General features: G+C 36.1%; 1 protein-coding gene across 6 annotated transcripts in view; it reads right to left on the reverse strand.

The window, feature by feature from the left end:
• DOCK3 (dedicator of cytokinesis 3) overlaps positions 1–22,277 on the reverse strand; it is a 604,983-nt gene that overhangs the window by 154,455 nt on the left and 428,251 nt on the right. For all 6 annotated transcript variants that reach the window (XM_056805016.1, XM_056805021.1, XM_056805018.1 and 3 more), the window contains exons 10-12: positions 12,810–12,891; positions 6,156–6,216; positions 3,497–3,644 (exon numbers count right to left, since the gene is read on the reverse strand). In XM_056805016.1, coding sequence (XP_056660994.1) covers positions 3,497–3,644; positions 6,156–6,216; positions 12,810–12,891 — 291 coding nt within the window. The remainder of the gene's footprint in view (positions 1–3,496; positions 3,645–6,155; positions 6,217–12,809; positions 12,892–22,277) is intronic.

Genomic DNA, 22,277 nt, shown 5'->3' on the forward strand with positions numbered 1-22,277 from the left:
AATTAACAATTCCTATGTTGTATTGTATTTTTATTTCTTTTATTAAAAATTTTCTAGTCATTCCAGATATTCTCTGAAGTTTTCCCCCATGCATTCTGTGGGCTTTGAGTCCGATATCTCGGAATTTGTCCTACATTCTCCTTTTACAGGTAAATAAATGGCAACATGGAGAGGTTAAGACTTGCCAAACATTTTCCATCTAGAAAGTGACAGAGATGGAACAAAGTCATTAGACTCTAAATTCAAATACTCTTTCCCTTATACTTCTGTAATATGTCCTCGATAATTTGCTTTTAGTGGAGGATGTGACATTATTAATCAATACAATAAAACAATCCTTTCTGGGAAGATATGAAGTAAGGCAAATCCAAAGGAAGGAATCTCTAATGGTGGGACCTTAAGTGCTTTAGTACTTTAATCACAAAAGCTGGTTCTATCTCCTGGTGACGATTGTATATTAAAAAAGAAAACTATGAGGATATCAAGTACTAATTAAATGAAAAAACAAACTTTCCAGTGATCAAAACTATTTGAAGGTTTTTAAAAATCTTTTCAAAATTTTGTCTTTAGTATATGTTTGTAGTACTGTCAATTAGCTATGAGCAAATACTTTTAGCTTCTAGCGCTAGCACAATAACAAATATCATTTCCCCTGGAAACCCATTTAAAAATATTTCTAATAAGAGCTGGATACATTATGCTGATATAATATGTAGGTTTAAGTCATATACTAGTCACAGGAGAAATATCTTATACTGCCCACAATAACCATTTTTCCAAATAATAATCATTTAGGGGGCCTGTTTGAAAGTCTGCATATTAAATAGTATTGCTAAATGGGAAAAATCCCTGTACTTAATCTCAATTTACCCCTTAATAAAGTTAAAAAGTATCACCTTCCCTAGGAAAGTGTCTCTCATTGGTCTTTGAGAATTTAAAGCTTGACTAAGTTCATAGAGAAGTAAGTCACTCCAATACCATTTGTTATAAAGTGCCATACTGGAATTAATATCAAGGTTGGCTGTTGCTTTTAAAGGACTTAATCTTAAAAGCACGACTTCAAGAAATATATTAATTGGTCAAGTCAAGATGGTGGCTTTGTAGCAGCAAAAGCTAAAACTGTTTTAACTATCCTTCTATATCAATCTTTAAAAAAGCACTTCAAGAAGACAGGAATTCCAACCCAACAGCAAGACAGAGTTGCTCTCCCACTGAATACAACTTGAAAGGTAGTCAGAGAGTCAATTTTCATAGGATAAGGGGGAACCAGAAGCAAAATTGCATACAGAGGAGCTTTGGACAACCCTCCCACTTTCCCACTACCACCACCACCACTCTAGGCTCTGCAATAGGGTGTAGACTAACTTCAGGATCCTGAGACAGGGGCTAGGCCAGCTTCAGGGAATGTCACACCCACCCAGGCCTGGAAAGAATCCAAAGTCCATCTCAAGCCTCAGGGGATGGCTGCATTGAAGACTTAGCCCCAAGGTACATTAGCTAATCCTGCTTAACCCTATAAACCAGAAGAGGAGAGAAATTGGAAAGCAGCTAACAGAATTCTCCAAAAACCAAAAGCCTGGGAAAGTGCATAAACAACAGACAAAGCATGTAACTGGAAAACTTCTGGGGGGAGGGGAAGAGCAAAGAGCAGTACTAACAGAGGATGATGGGATCCAAGCAACTACAAGCAAAACTTCAAAAAAAAATGGAATTGGTCTCAGGCTCTGGAAGAACTCAAAAAGGAATAAAAAAAATCAAATAAGACTGGTTGAATAAAAATGGGGGAAATAGCTTAAAAAGGAAAATTGATCAATTGGAAAAAGAGGTACAAAAATCCAATGAAGAAAAAAATATCTTAAGAAATACATCAATTGAACTCCAATCTGAAATTAAAATTTCAACTAAAGTCATTAGAAGTAGATATATATGGGAAGAAGAAAAAATAAAGTATGTGTAGGTGGGAAAGGTGAAGCTGAAAATGGACTATTCCATTTAGCTCTTTGTAAAAGAAGATAGATAAAGAAGTAGACTCGAACAGCTGGAATAACCTTCTGGTATATAATGATAGTCTGTCACTAACACCATGATAGAAGGAAGAAAACAGATCATGTTTTCAATGCAATTAACCAACATTCAATGATAGCTTTGATACAACAAAATGTAGCACTTTTTAAACATCCAGGAAAGGAAGTCAAAATGAGTTTAGAACAGATTTTGTCAATTTTGTTTTTGAAAAAAGTCAAATGTAGTTGATGGTATCAAAACGTAAGCTAAGTAGAAACATGAATAAATATTAACTAAGAGTTAGATGAGGCATCAGCTACTGAGGAAAATTTTGGTATGGTGTTAGGAAAATCTTCATCAGATTATAGATTCAGTATGGTTAGGATTAGTTTATTAAAAAAGAGGTGAATACCCATAAGTGGGAAGGGATAGATTTTAAATTCTCTTAGGTGGCAAAGAATATATTGGAAAATTCATGGAGATAACTACTGAGAATTTTTTAGCATTTTTATTTTCACAAAAGTTTTTATAAATTAATGTACAATGTAGTTAGTTTTACCTTTCTGTTATACTTTCCCCCCTTCAATCACTTCCTCCAGTTGCTTGCTCACAGTCAAGAAGAAGAGGCACTGTATACTGCCTTTGTGAGCAATGGTAGTTAGCTGATAAACACATTTTCACTCTGGTCCCATGAGCAATTTAATGTAGTTTATAATTCTCCTGTGGTAAACTGATGGAGAGTGAATTTCTTCAGAGAATTTGATTTTCTTTTAATAGGCCAGGGAAATATGACTCATTATCATTCTCTGAAGAGCTAGGCATAAGAGAACAGGTCCTGGAATTGTGAATTGGCTGGGCCATCCTGGAAAGCAATTTGAAACTGACCAGAAACTTATCCAACCATGAATATCTTTTGACCCAGCTATCTCACTCTTAGGCTTAGACCTCAAAGAAACCAAAGCAAGAGGAAAAGGATTTAGATGTACAAAAACAAATAACAGTATTTTTTGTGGTTGCCAAAAATTGGAAACTAAGAACTGAAAGGCTTTGTAATTCTCATCAACACAATGATAAACCATAAATCCAAAAAACAGAAGATGAAATATGCCATTAATATCTTGCCAGAGAGATGCTAATGAGGAAATTTGGTTTGCTATATTATGTAGCTATGAACTGAGGGATTTTTAAAAAATGTGTTTGATGGGGGTGGGGAGAGTGGAATGGTATTGTAAGGGACAAATTAATTAAACCATATACCACTGGATCCCCCAAATAATTTGAGAATTTGATATAGAATACTTCACAGAGGTGGCATTAGATCATTAACTTATTAACTTAATTATTAAGTAATTAAGATAGAGGAAACCATGTTGAGAGGAAGAATAAAAAACTGTAAAACCTTTACTCTATAATGTAGTTATAAAAGTTTGTATCAATGTACATGGGTGATCACATATTAATGAGTAACCTGATATGCATTGCCTCTACTCACGTGTAAACTTTAAGAACAAAATCCTTTTCTTCCTTTAATTCAGAAAGTGACTGAAGAACATCCACGATGCTTAAGACAGCACAGCCATAAGGGCGCCGGTAGTGTAAGTGGGCAGGACCTTTCTTAGAATCGTTCAGCAACATACGACCTAGAAAACACAATTTGATCTGGTTTTAACGTTCACTTATGGCACTTGACAACTGATTTATATCTCTATACACCTATGGGACATTTGGTTTCATAGAATATCAGAGCTGAATGGGACTGCAAAGATCTCCCAGACCAGAGGTTGGTAAACTTTTTCCATAAGGGCCCAGGTAATAAATATTTTAGGATTTGCAAGCCAAGAGGCAAAATGGAGCATATTATATAACTAGAGAGAAAACAAGTTTCTACAAATCTTTATTGACTAAATGAAGTATAATAAGAGTGCTTTTTTGGGTAATATATATCTATTAATGAAAAGAATGGAACACTTTTTGGTGGATAATTTCACTTAATTGGGGTTCAAAGTTAATGCTCCTTTTCAAAACTGATTGCAAATGTCATCTCTTAATGTTGATTGGTATGAGATTTTACATATTTCATTTCTAAAAATGTCTTTTCACTCAGATAAGTACTGACAAATACTTATATCAATACTTGAGCATATGATTTTGACTGAACATATTCATAGCTTGGAAGGCATTTATAGTATTCTATATACTCCACTCTTCTTCATAATATGCCAAGAAGCCTTGTGAAGTAATGAGAACAACACATTTGGTCTTTTTGCTCCTACTCCATTCTGCTGTTGCAGTGTGAAAGCAGCCGTAGACAATAGCTAAATGAATGAGCATGGACATGTTCCAATAAAATTTTATTTGTGGACACTGAAATCTGAATTTCATATGATTTTTGTATGTCATGAAAGAGTATTCTTTTGATTTTTTTCAATTGTTAAAAATTTGAAAACCAGTCTTAGTACATGGGCTGTTCAAAAATAGGTGGCAAATTGGATCCGCCAACCCGTGTTACAATAATAATAATCACAATAATAATAGCTAACATTTATACAGTGTTTACCACGTGCCAGGCTCTCTGCTAAACACTTTATAATTATTATCTCACTTTATCTTCTCAACAATTCCTGGGAGATAAGTGCTATTATTATCCCCATTTTGCAGATGAAGAAGCTGACACAAACAGAGGTTAAGAAACAAACAGGGTCATAGAGCTGAATCCGGATTTGAACTCGGGTCTTTCTGATTGCAAGCCCTCCCACACCACTTGGCTGCTGCTGTTCTAGTCAGGACTAAACGGACTACTTTCATCTGACTGTAAAAGAAAACGTGTTTCATAGAAAGGAGATCACAGAGTTAGTGTAAGTGGCAGAGCTAGGACTTGCCCCAAGTCTAAACACCGCCTCAATTACACCATTGCTTATGTCCTTGGGCTTCATACATACTATACATTACGTAAGCTCCATGTTAACTTTACTCCTTGGCAATACAAAAATCTGATTACATGTGGATTTTATAGAAACGGGCACCCCGGGAATGTTAAAGATTTATAGGAGTAATCTACGCTTTAGGGCAGTGTCCGAGTAGCAATTTGTGTAAGGATAAGGATGACAACTTGCACTTCTAGCCAGACTTATTGGATCCGTCCCCTACTTCAGGGGATTGAGCCAGATCCTCCCCACACCTCAATATGAGGAATCTGTCTTCAGAAAGCAGAGGGAGGCCACTTTTTATGCTTACTGTAGCTGCATGTACAGTGGCAAGAGGGCATTCACATACACACAAAATATAGGCTGCTGCAGCTTCTTCATTAAGTCAAGTCCAACAGTCTAAGCACAGTAGACTTTTGTTTTACTAACAAGGAGTTATAAAGCACTTGGCTGTATGAGTGTATAAATACCCTGTATCATAAGGAACAACCCAATCTGGCTTCCCAGAAAAGTTGATTAGGGTCATTAATCATACCAATCACATCGAATCATAATAATAACAAATATAAACAATAAACACTAGTTTTTTTCCCCTTTGGTTATAGTATAAAAAGACTCAATACAAATAGGACAATATACAGAATGCTATCATTTAGTGGAAAAAAGCATCTATCTGTATATATAAAATTGAGATGACGATCAACCAGTGCTTTTTCCCCCCCAAAAAAATTAAATTACATTTTTTCATTTAAAAATCTATTGTTTCTCTTTCCCTCTTCTCCTGAGTACTCTTTTGGACTACTGGTATTTCTTACCTGTTGAGTGAGGGGTAAAGGTTTCACTTTTTGCAGGTAGCATGATTAGTTCTTTTAGTTCTAAGTGACTTTTAATCCCATATTATTCTAATAAATTTGTCATGATGCTCCTGGGAATGGGTGTGGGGTGGTATTTGGGCCGGGTTTGGGGATGCTGGTGGGGAAGGAAAATGAAAGTTAAACTATTGGAAAACACACATTTGCCTCTAACCATAGAGAAAATGGGAAGAGGGCTCCTATATGCAATAAAGTAGTTTGGTTTATGACTAGGGCCACAGCTGGGGCCCGACAGTAAAAGGGAGAGAAGACATGGGTGGACAGGGAGGACCAAAGTAGAGGTGCAAGATGCGTGATCTAGAGAGGTTCGTTCTAAGTTGGTCTCGATCATTTTAATGGATAAAGCATACAGTACCTATTCGGATCACATGGGCTACTATGTATAAATCTCTCTTCATATCTTTGCTGCTCAGATCCTAAGAAAAGAGAAAAACAATTCAGCAAATGGCAACGCAGAAAGTACATACAAAGAACTGAAGAGCCATATATTTTTGGTCTCTCTATATGGGTAGTTTACTTTTTTTTTTTTAGTCCTTCCCTTCTGTCTTAGGATCAATACTGTGTATTTGTTCCAAGGCAGAAGAGTGGTAAGGGCTAGACAATTGGGATCAAGTGACTTGTCCAGGGTCACATAGCTCAAAAGTGTTTGAGGCCACATTTGAACCCAGGACGCCCTGTCTCCCAGTCTGGCTCTCTATTCACTGAGCCACCGAGCTTGTTATATTTTGCATATGCTGTACATAAATACAGTTAAGGCATAAGAGTAAATACTATTTAACACATATCAACATTCCTTCTTATGTTCAGGTGCCTGGTATATTTTAGGATGTGGTATCTATATATGTTTCAGATGTGTAACATCTAGTAAAGTAAATATATACAAGAAAACTTCTCTGCCATTTGCAAAATGGGAGAATACTGGAATCAGTGATTGTCTTGTTCTACCTTAAAACTGAATTTTCTATTGAAATTTAGAGACAGAACAATTTATTATGAATTACATATATGTATATGAATAATGAAAATAAAGCAACCCTATTCCCACATGCACTGATTGATATCCGGGGGAAAAGAAAGGCTCAGATGGCACGCATCTGAGCTACTCGATGCAGCCTCAAGCAAATATCTCCAGATACACAAGGCATCTGAACACAGAGGAAAACTTATAAAAAAGGATAACTTTATTAATTTGGTCACCACTGGTTCACAAACAGCTATGCAGTATTTCAAATATAGTACATGCAATTTTTCAAAATAAAGATGCTGAAAATAACCCTGTATATTTTTAGATTTACTTGCAAGGAAGAATATATAGTCCAGAATGTATGCCTTTCAAATGCAGTTTAGCAATTGCCTCTTGTATCATAAAGTAAATTTATATTTATAATTTATTTTAGTGAGAGTACTATTTAATTTAGGATAATCAATTTGTGCCTTTCTTATGTACTGTGCTTGAAAGCAAAACAATTTTGTTTTTAATCCACTACAGTGTGGGCTTTTCGTTAACCAGCCTGGCCTGGCGCCATTTATTTTGACCCAGTGGGGCATGACTGCTTTGTCCTTCCCTAATGTAGACGATTTTCTTTGTCTTTCTTTTTCTGCCCAAGGTATCTTTTCTCCATCTCTTCACATGTGCCCTTTGGACTGGTTTGAGATGTGCCTCATTTTTGCTAAATATAAGAGGATAACCCAAGTGAATTAAATGGTTTTACATGGATTTTTAAGCCAGCCTTGCCTATAGCTCATTTCTTTTAAATAAGCAACATTTTCAATGGGAAGTATGTAAAAAATAAAATCTAATAAATAGGCTAAATGAAAAATTGAATGTTTGTAGGGAAACAGTTTCAAATGAATATAAGGTGGGAAAAGTCTCAACCTCTACAGTTATTTTTAGTATGCTTTTGGGATGACCATGAATGAATGAAAAAAGAATTCATAGTCATGCCAGAGTGAAGTGTTTAGATTCCAGAAAGTTACTCACTTTTGTTGGGTACCCAATGGGAGAATTAGGTATGCTATATTAACACAGCAATGATTATAGATAGGAATAATATTGGGATAAAATGAGGACTAAGGATTCCACTTGGTTTTTAAAGGGAAGTATATCAAACAAAAGGGCAGCTAGGTGGTGCAATGGATAGAGCACCAGGTCTGGAGTCAGGAGACCCAAGTTCCAATCCAGCCTCAGACAATTACTGGCTGTGTCACCCTGGGCAAGTCACTTAATCCTGCTTGCCTCAGTTTCCTCATCTGTAAAGTGTGCTGGGGAAGGAAATGTCTAACCACTCCAGTGTCTTTGCCAAGAAAATCCCGAGAGTCAGACATGACTAAAAAATGATTGAATGTATCAAACCAAGGCAACGGAGAAATAATATATATTCTAACTGGATGATGATGATGATGGTAACTTTTCATACAATGTGCTAAGTGCTGGGAGGGGGATGCTGTTATCATACCCATTTTACAAATGAAGAAACTGAGGCAAACAAAGGTTAAGTGATTTGCCCTAGGTTACACAGGTAGTGTCTGAAGTCAGATTTGATTCAGGTCTAATTGGATGATAATTGCATGTTTGCAGGGAATCTAGAGAGGGTGAATTATATCAAACAGGCAAGTAATATTCACTGATTGGCTGGCAAGTCCACTTATGCTAAGAAATTTGACTGTAAGACTTCTTATAAGAAAAACTGTATTTGGACAAGGGCTAAATGGGAAAAAAGGGTCAGAGTGAAGGAAAAGAAAAGGGGGTATTTTTGTAGGCTTGGTGCATGGGTGAGGAGGAGTTAGTTGCATTTAATGTTATAAAGTTGCTTTTTTCCTTTTTTAAAAAACTTTTATCTTTTGTCTTAGTATCAATTTTAAGACAAAAGAGCAGCAAGGACTGGGGTTAAGGGACTTGCCCAGGGTCAAACAGCTAGGAGATGTCTGAGGACAGGTTCTCTCAACTCTAGGCCTGGCCCTCTATCCACTGGCTTACCTAGTTGCCCCTAGTGTATACAGGTCCTTGCAAGAATGATAGTGCTGTTAAGGCTTAGAATGTAGAAATTGTCCACTCTTCTTTGGCTACCTGCTAATTGGCAACTAAGGGTTCACTACATGCTTACTTCATGAAATATCTAAGCTATTCCGTGTCTCTGGTTATGATCACAGGAAGTGGCAAGAGCTAACAAATAATAAAATAAGTACAATAATGATAAAAGCAGTCAAATTCTTAAACCTATGAGGAAGTCCTTTGTATGGATGTAACCTTTTATTTGAAAAATAAGGACATTTTGGATTCCTTCCATTCATTTATATTTAAAAATGGAATTAATATTTTAATATAAATTAAATTATTGATAAATATAATATACCAAATATTAAATCAATCTATTGCTAAATATAAAATTATTTATCGTGAAAAGATATTAGGCCACTATTTTGATATATTATTGAGAGGAATGGCTAGAGGACCGAGCTTTTTCGAATGAAATGGTTTCCTCTGGGTTTAGGTTAATAGAATTCAAGCTACCTCCAAAGTTCTAGTCTTCGACCCAATTTACCTCTCTGTGTTTGTAGTCCCAAAGCAGGTTCCCATAGAAGACCAAGATAATAACCAGACATTCCAGGTACATTCATATTGGAATTCTCTTACTGCTGTTGCTGATTATTAGTTATAATAAAGAAGAATCAAATGTAACTTAGCATTGAATGAAAAAGGTACTTATAATATTTTCCAAGTGCCTGGGTAGTATCTCTGACTGGACCACACTGTGTATGGTACCTAGAACCCAGAATGGTACTTATTAAGTGTTAATAATGATCAAAGTAATAACAAAAATGATTATTTGCAAATATTATAAATGAAAATTGTTGTAAGTTAGTTTCACAGTACATTAAAGTTTCAATGTAAGAGCTAGCTTATTAAATGAAAATTAAATGCATAGTTAAACATAATTTTGGGTTGACAAAACATTGCTCTTTAGTAGTGAATATCAAGCATGATTGGTAATATTAACATTTTAGAGACAAATGGAAATAAGAGAAGGAAGGAGGTCAAAGGGAACTCAGTGTTGTCCAGTCCTATAGTCTTGAACTCAATGAGTAGCTTTTGAACAATAACTAAATGCACAGCAAGTCTGAACTGCTATCCATTTGAGAAAGAATCAGGTGGTCTAGTCCTATGCCAGCTAGTGGGCAGAAGCTGTCAAAATCAGGGGGTAGGGAGAAAAATCTGATTTAAGGGAGAGCCATTGGAGCTAAATGAAGATATGCTATGAGGTATTAGAAATAAAGTTAGCTTCTCCGATTCCCAGTTAGCTTTTACTTATCCTCTAGGAATGGCACGAAGATTTTGACAATAAAATAAAATAATACCACTATTTTGGAAAAAAAACTACTCCACAGGAAAAGCCATATATATATATTTATATATAAACAAATATATAATAACATCATAGAAACCATCAAGTTAGGCTTCCAGCTTAAATTAAAAATATTGCAAAATTTTTATCATTTAGGTTGATAACTGAAATATGATAAAACTATCACAGTAAAATGTATTACATGAATGTGTCTGTGTCGCATTTATATATATACAGTCATTCATGTAACATATACTATGAAAAATGAAAAAAGGGAGCACTTTTTAAAGAAACTTAAGCAAATTAAAAATTTCTTGGAATTCTTTCTTTTTATGGAGAATTACTAAATCGAATGAATCCAGAAAAGGAAAAGATTCCCAGAGAAAAAGAATTCTGTGATTCATAAATTTTATAAATGAAAATTTATAAATTGGAAGGAATTACCTTAAGGAAAAGCTAAACTCTACCTGGAAAGAAAATAATACTAACCCAATTATCAAGTTTTCAGGGCATATCTATGTTAGTAATTTTCTGTGTCTACCACTAAGGTAATTTCATTAACCATTTCTGTAATTCTATGACATTGACTTGGAAGCTTTGTTAACATATTTGGCAATCTTGAAATGTGCTCTTTTTCCTGTGGTAAAGAATAAGGTTTCTAGATTAGTTGATAAGATATATTCTGGCCAAAGCAATAGCTTTGTAAATCTGGTAGCCATGTTTAAGAATCCCATAAATACTACATAAAGACAAATTTATGTTAGGCACCTTTACAGAAAATGCCAAAAACAAAGCCAGTTCCGAGCTCAGTTATTGTGGATAGATCACAAAAGAGAGGAAGTGAATGAGAATTTGGAACATTCTTTGAGAATAGTAAGGAACAAGAATATCCATGATTCATTGCATTTTTTTTCATTTATACAAATTGGAATTACTAATTCAGTGTGTGTGTGTGTGTGTGTGTGTGCACACATAGTAGAATATGGGCTTCTATATATCAGATATGTATTTATAAACCTATAATTAAAATACTGTAAAATAAAATACATGATATTCTATAATCACATTCAAATGTCACAATGAAGTTCATTAAAAATCATTGAGTATGAGGATATTGTCAATGGAATTGTACTGAAATCTACAATTCCACAATGCCAAAGAGCCCCAAGTGAAAAATTTCTTCGGTGCTTTTATCAGGCAAGGTCAGAATGTCAGAAATCTTTAAAATATTGCCATCTTGTCCATTTCCCTGTCTTAAAACCAAACTACTCTAAATTATTCAAGATAATCGTCTGTCTTCTTCCTTTCTTCCTTTCCTTTCCACTAGTAGCTTACTTTAGATAAACTCTTCTAGAGGTCTAACTTTACTCTTTTGGGATGCCTTTCCTCTCATTGCCCATTCCCCCATTCACAGTTAGGATAGAAAATTGTTTTTATTTCCACCTTTTTCTTCTCCTGAATAAAAAAAACTCATTTCCTCATGTTTTTCTTATATTTCCTATTTTCCTATTCAATTTCTCTAATTGAATGTTTTTCTAATCCTTAAAATACTGGTACATTACATCATTTTGATTTATTAATTTGAAATTTTCCTCAGATTTGGTGCATTTTCAAAATGTACTATTTCCTTACTGAGAGGTGCTTTTGGACTGTAACAAAACAAGCTATTTTACTACTTTTTGATCTTTAAAGAAAGTAGCAAAATGAACAGAATTCAGGCAAAAAATGCAGTTTTTTTCCCCTGTAAGATCCAGGTCACATTCAAATCTCAGAATTAGTTCCCTATTCATTGAAGATGTACCCACAGAGCCTGATCATGACTAATACTATTTATATTGGGATAACACTGCAAACCAAACAGAATGGCAATCAAGGTGGGAAGCATTACGTTACCTCTGCTTTAAAAGGGTTTTCTCTAAAACCATATGGTATTGTCTGAGCACAGAGTATCAACAATAGTCAAAACTATAACAAAGCCTTATACTCTTTTTCAGTAAATCAATTAAATCAAGTAAACAAAGCACATTAGCTACTCAGTGCATAAAATAATGGTGATCACACGAGAAGAAGCTTGGAGAATGTCTTGGCAGTTTCCTGATGGAGGAAACCCAGAAGATGTTTTTCTAATGAGGATCTTACTGTGTTTCCCTTGCTCTCCTGATGTTTCTAGGATATTGGACCTTTGGGAGCAAGTGTCTTAAAAAGTGTCTTTGTTAGTATGAATAGGAGTCATTTGTGATGGATGAAGCTGACACAATTCATATTCCAATAGAAAATGGTTCCAGAATTTGGTAGTTTTAAGAAAGTAAATTTGAGTGGACAATTTTAGAAGGCATTTCTAATTCCAAGTTAAAAATATAATAAAAAGAATCATTCTCCTCCAATTTTAAGTATCAAGTTCACACATTGGATAATAAAACTTAAAAATCAGCCAAGAGGCACTTTAAAGCGTCTACTTAATCACAAATTCAATTAAAAACACGTAGTTGATTACAATATTTTAAAAACATTTCATTATTATCTGTCAGAAATATACAACTTATTTGCCCTACTGTGTAGGGACAGAAAAATTTTGTCAGTTTTTAGGCTGACAATATTCACAAACCAAAGCCCTCGATCAGAAATGGCCCAGTCCACAGTGTAGCAGGGAAAGAATTCTCACATACTGTAAAAAGGGCACACATTCGATCTATCTTCTCTGGGTTCCTTGGCCCACCATTCTTGTTCAGTCTCACCAGAAACCGCTCACTGAAATGTAGGAGAGAGAGAGAGAGAGAAAGAGAGAGAGAAAGAGAGAGAGAAAGACAGAGAAATGTGAGGGACCACAAACTACAGAACAAAGACTAGGGCATGTATAAAGAATAATGTATCATCTTGGAAATCCTAAACACTCATGGAATTGCACTCAATGATAGGTGGGTAGGGCACAATGTGAATGTAATGTCTTATTAGACATGACAGAGAGGCAGAGTGATCTGGTAGAGAAATTTGGATTTGAAGTCAGAAGAGACTTAACTCATATGCTGGCTCTGACATCAGCTGTGTGAACCTGAGTATTTCATTTAACTCCGAAGTTTTTTCTGTAAAATGGGGATAATCTATAATATCATTCTCACTGGATTGTTGGGTTTCCAAATCTCAAGTCATTGAACTAGAAATAGTGATAATGTATCAAATAAGTCTTGTGTAGGATAAACACTTTAATGTATTTTAATCAGGCATTGTTATTTAACCATTGAATGTAGATGTATATTTTGCCTCCCTAACAGGGTTATAAGCTCTTGGGAGCAGGATGTGAGTATTATATTTCACCTGTATTGCCCTCACCCCAAACCCAAGTTCAATGTTAAACACAGAGGAGTCACTAGGACACTTTGATCTAAATCAGGCAGTAAGCTCATTACAACAAAAGAAAATAATACGTATTCTAGTAGATCCAGGAAACATGAGTTTCAGTAGAACATAAGCTATCCCCAAAGTCTCAGTGCTTTCATAACCACTTAAAAGTTTTACCCTGTACGAGTTACTTGAAGTTATTTCATCTTGTCTTTATATCTCTACTCTCAAAGAGCCCTTCTTCATGTGTGTACATGTATGTGTTTGTGTGTATAAAAGAGAGAAGTATGGAATATGATTTTATGAGTACAGAGAACTCTCAGAGTAAGTCCCTCTACTGATGTAAGCTATCAACTTCTCTGCAATTTACACTTTGAGAATTATTGGGACCATGAGAGATTAAGTGATTTGTCCCTCTTGCCTGCTCTTCAGTCCCACATCTCTCACTACCTGCAAGACATATTTCCATTGATGTGCCACATAGATATCTCAAATTTAACATGCCTAAAAGAGAACTTATTATGTTTCTCCCTCAACCTACTACTCTTCCTCCTTCTTTCTTTTGGTCAAGGGTATCACCAGGTTTCATAACCTATGAATCATCTTTGACCCTTCACTCTTCCTCAACCCTCCCCACCCACCATTTGGCCAGTTGCTAACTCTTGTCAGTTTTATCTTCACAACATCTTTTGCCTTTGTCATCTCATCTCCCCTCACACCATGGTCTCCCTCATTCAGGTTCTCGTCATCTCTTGTTTGCAATGCCTTTATGCCCTAGTACATGGTCAATCTTTGTGAAGGTACCATGTGCTGCTGAAAAAAAGGTGTATTCCTTTTTTGCCCCTATTTATTTTTCTCCACATATCTACGAACTCTAATTTTTCTAAGATTTAATCCGCTTCTCTCACCTCTTTCTTATTTATTTTATGGTTTGATTTTTCTAGTTCTGATAGATGAAGGTTCAGGTCCCCCTCTAGTATAGTTTTTCTATCGATTGCATCCTTGAGTTCCACTAGTTTCTCCTTTAGAAATTTGGATGCTGTGCCATTTGGTGCATACATGTTGAGTATTGATATTTCCTCATTTCTCACCATCTCTTGCCTGGGTTATTGAACTAGCTTCCTTATTAGTGTCTCCATCTCAAGCCTCTACTTTCTGATTTGTCCTGCTGACCAATAGCTGCCAAAGTGATATTACTAGAGCTCAGATTGAACTGTATCCCACCACATCAAGCTTCAGCTGCTTCTTCTTTTGAGTATCTGAAGTCTTCTCAGTTTCTCATTAGGCTCTCTATCAAGGCTGATTTCATATCATTTCCCTTGTTGTAATCATAATAGTCTTCTTGCTATTCTCTCTACATGATTCCCTATCTCTCCCCTGTATACTTTCCACAAGCTGTCTCCTATTCCTGGGATTCCCTCATTCTTCATCTGAGCCTCTTGGGACCCCAGTTCCTTGTGATGCTCACCTCAAGGGCCACTTCTTCCAGGACTCTCCTGACTCCTTTGGTTGGTGTTCTGCCCCAATCATTTTGTGTTTATTTGTATATATTCCATATTTACTTATTGTGAATATTAACAAGACCATTGAGGGTAAGGACAATCTCTTCTGATTCTGGACTTCACGGCCAGTTCTTCTATCTACTCCATCATACTGTCTTTCATGCTGCCTTGCTCATAGTAAACACTCAGTTAAATTACCCATAGCACATCTTCCTCTGGAGAGTCACTTAAGGTCTACGAGGGGGAAGAGAAATGGAGGAATCCTATAGAAACTGATGTCATGTCGAGGGTGGGAAAGGTAAAAATGCAAAGCAAGAGGAAATACTAATAGAATGTTCAGTCTGAGTGGAGACATGGAAAGTCTTATTACACAAAGCAATCCACATGCTTGTGGTAGGAAGTTGATAAGATTTTCAAATAACTTGTGAAATTATGTCAACATATTTTGGCTAAAAAGAACTGTAGATCGAGTGTGGGACCTGGATTCAGGAAGACCCGAGATCAAATTTAGCCTCAGACTCTTATTAGTCATATTACATTGGGCAAGTCTGTTTCAGTGCCTTCATTTGTAAAATAAGGATGATAACAGAACGCATCTCCCAGGGATATTGTGAGGATCGAATGAGATTATATTTGTAAGATGCTTTGTAAACCTTCAAACACTATATAAATGCCTGGCTATTACAACAATTATTATCTCTACTTTTTCCTCAAGTTTACGCTCTATTAGCAAAATGGTATAATATACGTCAATATTTCCACGATCCGTGTTTTCTATGATGTGGATTTCCTTTCCTTCAGTGCATAGCTTAAGGATATGGTCTTCATGAATTGTTGAAAAAGTCATCAATCTATAGCAACCTGGTGATGAACTTCTCTGAAATGAGTCAGGAGGGTACCCAGACAAGAGACGTATGTTAAAACAGCAATAAAATGAAGAGGCTAGATTAAATTACATCTGAGGTCACTTCCAGGTCAAATCTATATTATAATCATTAGAGTGATTTACTTTTCCCTTGGTCCTTCAATCATGTATTCAGATTATGTCATGTAACCCCAGAATGACAGGTATTGCAAATATGCTAGAATTACAAAATATGTTGTAATCCTTACTGTAAAGGTTGCTGTGGAAAGAGGAAAAGGGAAGAGTAAAAGCTGGTGAAAGAATCAGGGTTAGAGGAGGGGTGAGAAGTTGAGAGAGAAGGGAAACTTCAAAGGTGATATGCTGAGAGCGTCTGCTCAAACCACATAATAGAGATGAATGGAACCACTCTCCCTGGCAGACTGTAAGTGCTGGGACTAAGCCATTAGAAGGTTCTCTCTGTTCAAAGCCCAAGAGTTCCACTAAGCGAGGCAGCTCGTGTTGACCTGATTCCAAGATGTGGCCCCCACCACATTCACTGAAGCTCTGTTCAGCCTAGGCTCTAAATTGTACAACTTTACAACTTAATTCCTCTCTTATGGTAGAGAAGTGGGGGACCATCAGGCCAGACTATTTGATACAATGTCAGGCAGAATCACTTATTGGATGTTTTAATTTTTTTCCCTTTGGCACAAGGGAATTGATCTGGAGATGAACTAGGAAATGTCTGTGAAATAAATTTTAAAAGGCATCCATAAGAAGTATTAAAAAAAACCCCAGAAAATGAGAAGGCCTTATTAGAATTAATAAAATGAATTTAGCCTATTCAATAAGAATAAACTAATTCTTTAATCTGCCTGACACTTTAATTCCTAGAAGCCTGCTAGGCTGCAAGAATATGACCTAGAAACTCAGAGGCAGCTCATGTTTGTAAAGAGGACAAAGAAAAATCTTGCAAACATTGGTCAATTAGGAGCTTTAAACATTTTTCTTCTTAATGTTGAAAAGATAGGGTGAATTTCCATTATAAGACCCAAACTTCTCAATTGTCTCTCCCAGCCTGGTAAAGTAAGTGATTCTAATGAGTGTTTGTAAATGGGAAGCAAAAGGAATAACCAAGAATGCTGGGGGGCGGGTTGGGGGTTGGGGTGGTGATGTGTGTGTATGAAATGCTTTCATTTTAAGGCCAGGTAGTCAAAAGTCATTTTTAGAAGATCATCCTCACTTTCCTTAATCAGGTTTTGGCAATTTGCCCTTTGCTTTGCTGCCTTACTTCCTTACTCTTCTTTCAGTATATATAGAAATGGGAGGGCTACCCCACAATGGTGATTCCTAACCAAGCAATCACTATATTTAGGATTATTCTATTTCACTTGTCTGGCTAGACCACAATCAAACTATGCTTGCAGTGTTCACGAAGAGCCCATAAGACAGCTTAAGTTTGACCATGTCACACATAGACACTTTTTGGTACTAAGGTTTCATGGTAGAAAGCAAGCAATAATAAGGTCAGATTTGTCAGTAGTATGATGACTGCTCAGTGGTTGAGATGCGGGATCAGCAACCTGGGTTTGGAGGTAAATCGGCAGCTAAAGAATGGGGATCTGAGCCATTTTTGTCAAGGAAGGACCCCTTTGACAGTGTCTGGGGAAGTCTATTATAGATCCCTTCTTATAATTCTGTTTCAAAATATTTTAAATAAAATATATAGAATCATGAAGGGAATGAATTATATTGGAATACAGTAATCAAAATATTTAAACAATAACTTTGTGGACTTTAGGTTAAAAAATCCTAAAAGGATATCAGGATCAAATCTAAATATAAATCTATTTCCCCTTCCACTTATAATAAGACTTTGATTGTATGAGAAATGATTAAACTTGGAATTAAAAAAAAAAAGGTTTTTATCCTTCCTTATGAAAGTGTTCTTTGGGAGCTGTATTGGGTGAAGAATTTACTAGTGCTACAAATGTAAATTCAATTCAACAAACATTTATTAAATGTCTATTGTATGTGAATATGTCATCTCTGCGTTTGGCCAAAATGCACAGAAACAAAATAATGATAAAGTTATAGATGACAATTTTGTAAGGTTTTAAAATTTCCAAATCATTTTATGTTACTTTTCATTTGTGCCTTGCAACAATCCTGTAGGGGCATATATGTATTATTATTACTGTTATTAAATGTTACTTGTGGTTTTCAGTTGTGTTCTACTCTTTGTGATCCTTTTTAGGGTTTTCTCAGCAAAGATGTTGGTATCGTTTGCCATTTCCTTCTCTTGCTGATGTTGCAGATGAGAAAACTGAGGCAAAAGGGTTAAGTGACTTGTCCAGGATCACACAGCTAGCAAGTATCTGAGGCCAGATTTGAACTCAGATCTTTTTGACTCCAAGCCTGACACTCTAGCCACCCCTATTTCTGTTTTACAGGTGATAAAAATGAGGCTTGCAGTCATAGTTAGTGCATGCTAGAGGCTAACTTCAAATGTGACACTGAATTCCGCCTTCTTCCTGCTCTGCTGGGCTGCCACATATTTTAACAGGTTGAGTCAAATGACAATAAATGAAAAGAGGTTGTATTAACCATGACAGTATTTGGCAGTCTTCACTCATCAAACTTAATGGCCAAGCATCCAATCCAGTTTTGTGTAAGTGCTGCCAAAATAAGCCCTTCACTCCAATTCTATAAAAAAATAAACAACAACAAACTCAAATTAAACAAAAAACTCAGCTATCCTAACCCTTAGCAATATGAGGAGCATAAAAAAATTAGTAAACAAAGAAATGCTCTCACAGTATAGGTAAAGCTAAATTTACCAGGAGTTCATCAATTTGAAATCAGAATCATATAAAGATGATTTTTTTTTTTTACAATTTACTGTCCAAACCAAAATGAAACCTATCACCAGTCACACTGGATCATTGTGAAACCACAACCTAAGAGGCCAATTAAAACTATAGGAAGCCCTTGGACAAAGAGAGTTAAGGAAGGACTAAGGAAAAGCCGTTTAGTCACCAACTAAAGGTCCCTGTTACAAACAAACCAGATTTCAAGGGAGTCCCTGCCTGCAAAGCAGTCCCATTAGCTGATTTTACTCTGAATGACCCTTATGGAAAAATGAGCTACAATTAGATGATAGACTTGGAAATGAACAGAAAGGGAAGAAGCAAGCTGTGACCACTACTAGAATGGACTTCCTAGGAACCTGCTAACTATTCATGACTCCTTTAGAAGTGGCAGCAGAAAGCACGACAACCATTTATTTTCTTAAATCGTTCAAGTAGGGTTTAGTTAACTATGCCAAACTTATCATATCCAGAGCCAATGTGAAGCCATAGAGATGACGCCAGTGATTCTAACAACTGTTGCCTGGAAGGCTCTGATAGATTATGAAAATTTTGGAAATGTGATCACCAGGGAATAATTTGCTTTTGTACCTATGATATCACTAAATGCCAAGGAGAATTTATGATTGCTGAAGAGCCCTTTTCTCTACCCCATCTCCTGCTTCAAGTCTGGACTGAAGGCAAGAATTTTCCCAAAGATGCAGCCTCTGTGAACCCATAAATCCTCTAGGATAAACAATTTGTCAATTTCTAGCAATAAAGATTATATTATCAGCAATAATGATAAACATAATATGAATGTTTTAAAATCCAGCACTAAAGGTTTGGCATTTAGTTTGCTTCTTTTACGAAGAACATTTTTCATCTGGCATGGAAATGACTCTGGATTCTCTTAGGGCCTCCAGCTGGTTCATCCATGCTGGAAAAGCTTTGAGTTTGTGCCTGACAATGGGCTATTTGCTGTTTGAGAACCAGACAAATTAAATCTAGAGAAGACCATCAGTCAGATTGGCTGCAGGATGACAATTTCTTTTGAACATAGCAATTTTTGAAGAACAATAAATTAGTAAATAAGCATTTATTAAGGAATAATTATATTCCAGGAATTAAGCTAAATAATGGGAATACAAAGATGAAAATGAGACAATCCCTGCTCTCAAAAAGCTTAAAAAATCCTGGTTATACCACAACATGTTTAGCCATTCTCCAATAAATGCCATGCCTTATTTTTCACTAATAAATTCTTTGAAAGAGAAGTTTTAATGGCAGCTAGGTAGGGCCTGGGTTCAAATCTGACCTCAGACACTTCCTAGATATAAGACCCTGGGTAAGTCACTTAACTCCAATTACCTAGCCCTTACTGCTCTTCTTTCTTGGAACTGGCATTTAGTGTTGATTCCAAGAGGGTTTAAAAAAGAAGAAAGAGAAGTCTAGACTCACTTCCTCTACTTCCTCAGTAACCACTTATACCTTAGCCTCCTGTAAGTGTGGTTTCTTCCTTTACTGCTCTAATAAAATTGCTCTTTTGAAGGTCATAAATAACCTTTTAATTATTCTATCTAATTGCTTTTCTTGGTACTCTCCTGCTTCAACTCCAATGTAGTGCTGAACATTGATTATTACTCCCCCATTTGAGGAGGCTGCTGTATTACTTTCATTCTTTTCATAGATTTCTGGTTCTTCCATTTTCTCCCATGTGTGTCTGTTTTCTAAGGTTCTTGTACTCAGGCTGCTTGTCACACTATTATGGTTTTCTAACCCATCTTCTGAATTTCAAATTTCAACTATTATATAAAGATGATTCTCCATCAAACTTGTTTCAAATTTTGAAATGCTTGCTGGACATCTTCACTTGAATATCTGTTGGAATTTCAAACTCTTTAGGTCTAAAAGTAATTCTCCCTCAAACTAATTTTCCTTCTTTTATTTCTGTTAATGGCATCATCATTCTTTAAGTCAGACAATTCAAAACCTCCATGTAATCTTTAATGTTTTTCATTTCCTGCGTCCTCCTACCCTACACATTCAATTTACTGGCAAGTGAAGTGGATTCTAATTCTGTGGTCTGTAGTGTCTGCCCCTTACTTCCATAGCCACCACTTTAGTTCAGACTCCATCACTAAACTAGAGCACGGCAGCCACCTCCAAATTGATTTTGGCTCTATCTTCTCCCTCCTCCAGTCCATTGTAAAAATGTCTCCCATTTAGTTCTTCTTAGCCACAAAGGGCACAACCAACAAAAGTCAATCTGGCAGTTGTTTCCTAAACCATTGACAAGTAGGGAAGAAGTACTGAAGGGCCAGACTTTCTGGAGATGTCGCCTTTAACACAAATTTGTTTAAAATAAGCAGTCCTTGAAAAAGGAGAAGCTTCAATGGAAAATTCCAATGCACAGTTCTAACTGTATTGCTTCCGTGTTTAAAAAAATTTGAGTGACTTTCCATTAATTTTTAAATTAAACTCAGATTCCTTGGCCTGGTATTTGAGGTTCTCCAAGATCTATTCCCAGTTTCTTTCTCCTACTTTGTCTCTCATTACTCCCGTATAGTATCCTGTGCTTCATTGAACCTGGCATATTCCTTATCTTTCCACCATGCCTTTTACTGTCTTACCTCTCTGCCTTTACTAATAAAATTCTTGTCATATGAAATACCCTGTTCTCCACTCCACATCATGTAAGGCCCAGTTTAAATGCTATTGCCTTCATGAATCCTTCCTTGATTTCCCCAGTTAGGTAACCCTGAAGCAGTTTGTACCTTTTTAACTTTATTGACCAAATGGTATTTTAAGTCCCTGTGTATATGTCTGATTTCCTCAGGGTGAGAGTGATTGGTTTCCCCTTGTATCACCTCAAAGTTCCTAACATAGGATTTCCCTCACTCATTGTTTTGGGCCAGTAAATATTTGTGGAGTAAATTTATTTTTATTTTTACATATTTTTCCATGTTTCCATGATTCATTTTCTTCCCTTCCTTTCTTCGCTCCTCTCTCCCAGAGCTGACAAGAAATTCCATTGGGTTGTACAATTGTTATCACTTGATACCTATTTCCATATTATTCATTTTTGCTATAGAGTGATTTTTAAAAACCTAACCCTAAAATCACATACTCACATATACATGTGGTAAGTGAAGTAATATTTTTTTGCTTCTGCATTTCTACTTTGTGGAATAAATTTAAAACTATCCAAAGCATATAGGGACATTATCTTTTATAAGAATAGCAAATTAAAGTTCTACTCTGTGTTTTTACTTAAGAGAACAAAGAATAAGGCATGGAAAGGAAAACTAAAGCAAGTTCTGGACTTTCTGCCACTGAGTTGGAACCAAAAGCAGTTGAATATTGGAGAGAAGATATTGACAAGACTGACAGTTGGTGGGGGAAGGGGCAACTGGGAGTGGCAGTTGGTCTTGTGACTAGGACTTCCTTCCTGTTCCTGGAACTGGTAGGAGGCCTTGCTCCCTGTCTCTGGATAGAAGTGGCTCTATTCCTGAATTTCCCAACTGTGTGCTCTCTCTGGATTCCTGTGATCGTGTCATCGGCAAAAGGACTTAAGGCAAGCAGTCTGAACTGTAAGGCCGG

The sequence above is a fragment of the Monodelphis domestica genome, chromosome 7, assembly GCF_027887165.1.
Source record: "Monodelphis domestica isolate mMonDom1 chromosome 7, mMonDom1.pri, whole genome shotgun sequence".
Lineage (NCBI taxonomy): Eukaryota > Metazoa > Chordata > Mammalia > Didelphimorphia > Didelphidae > Monodelphis > Monodelphis domestica.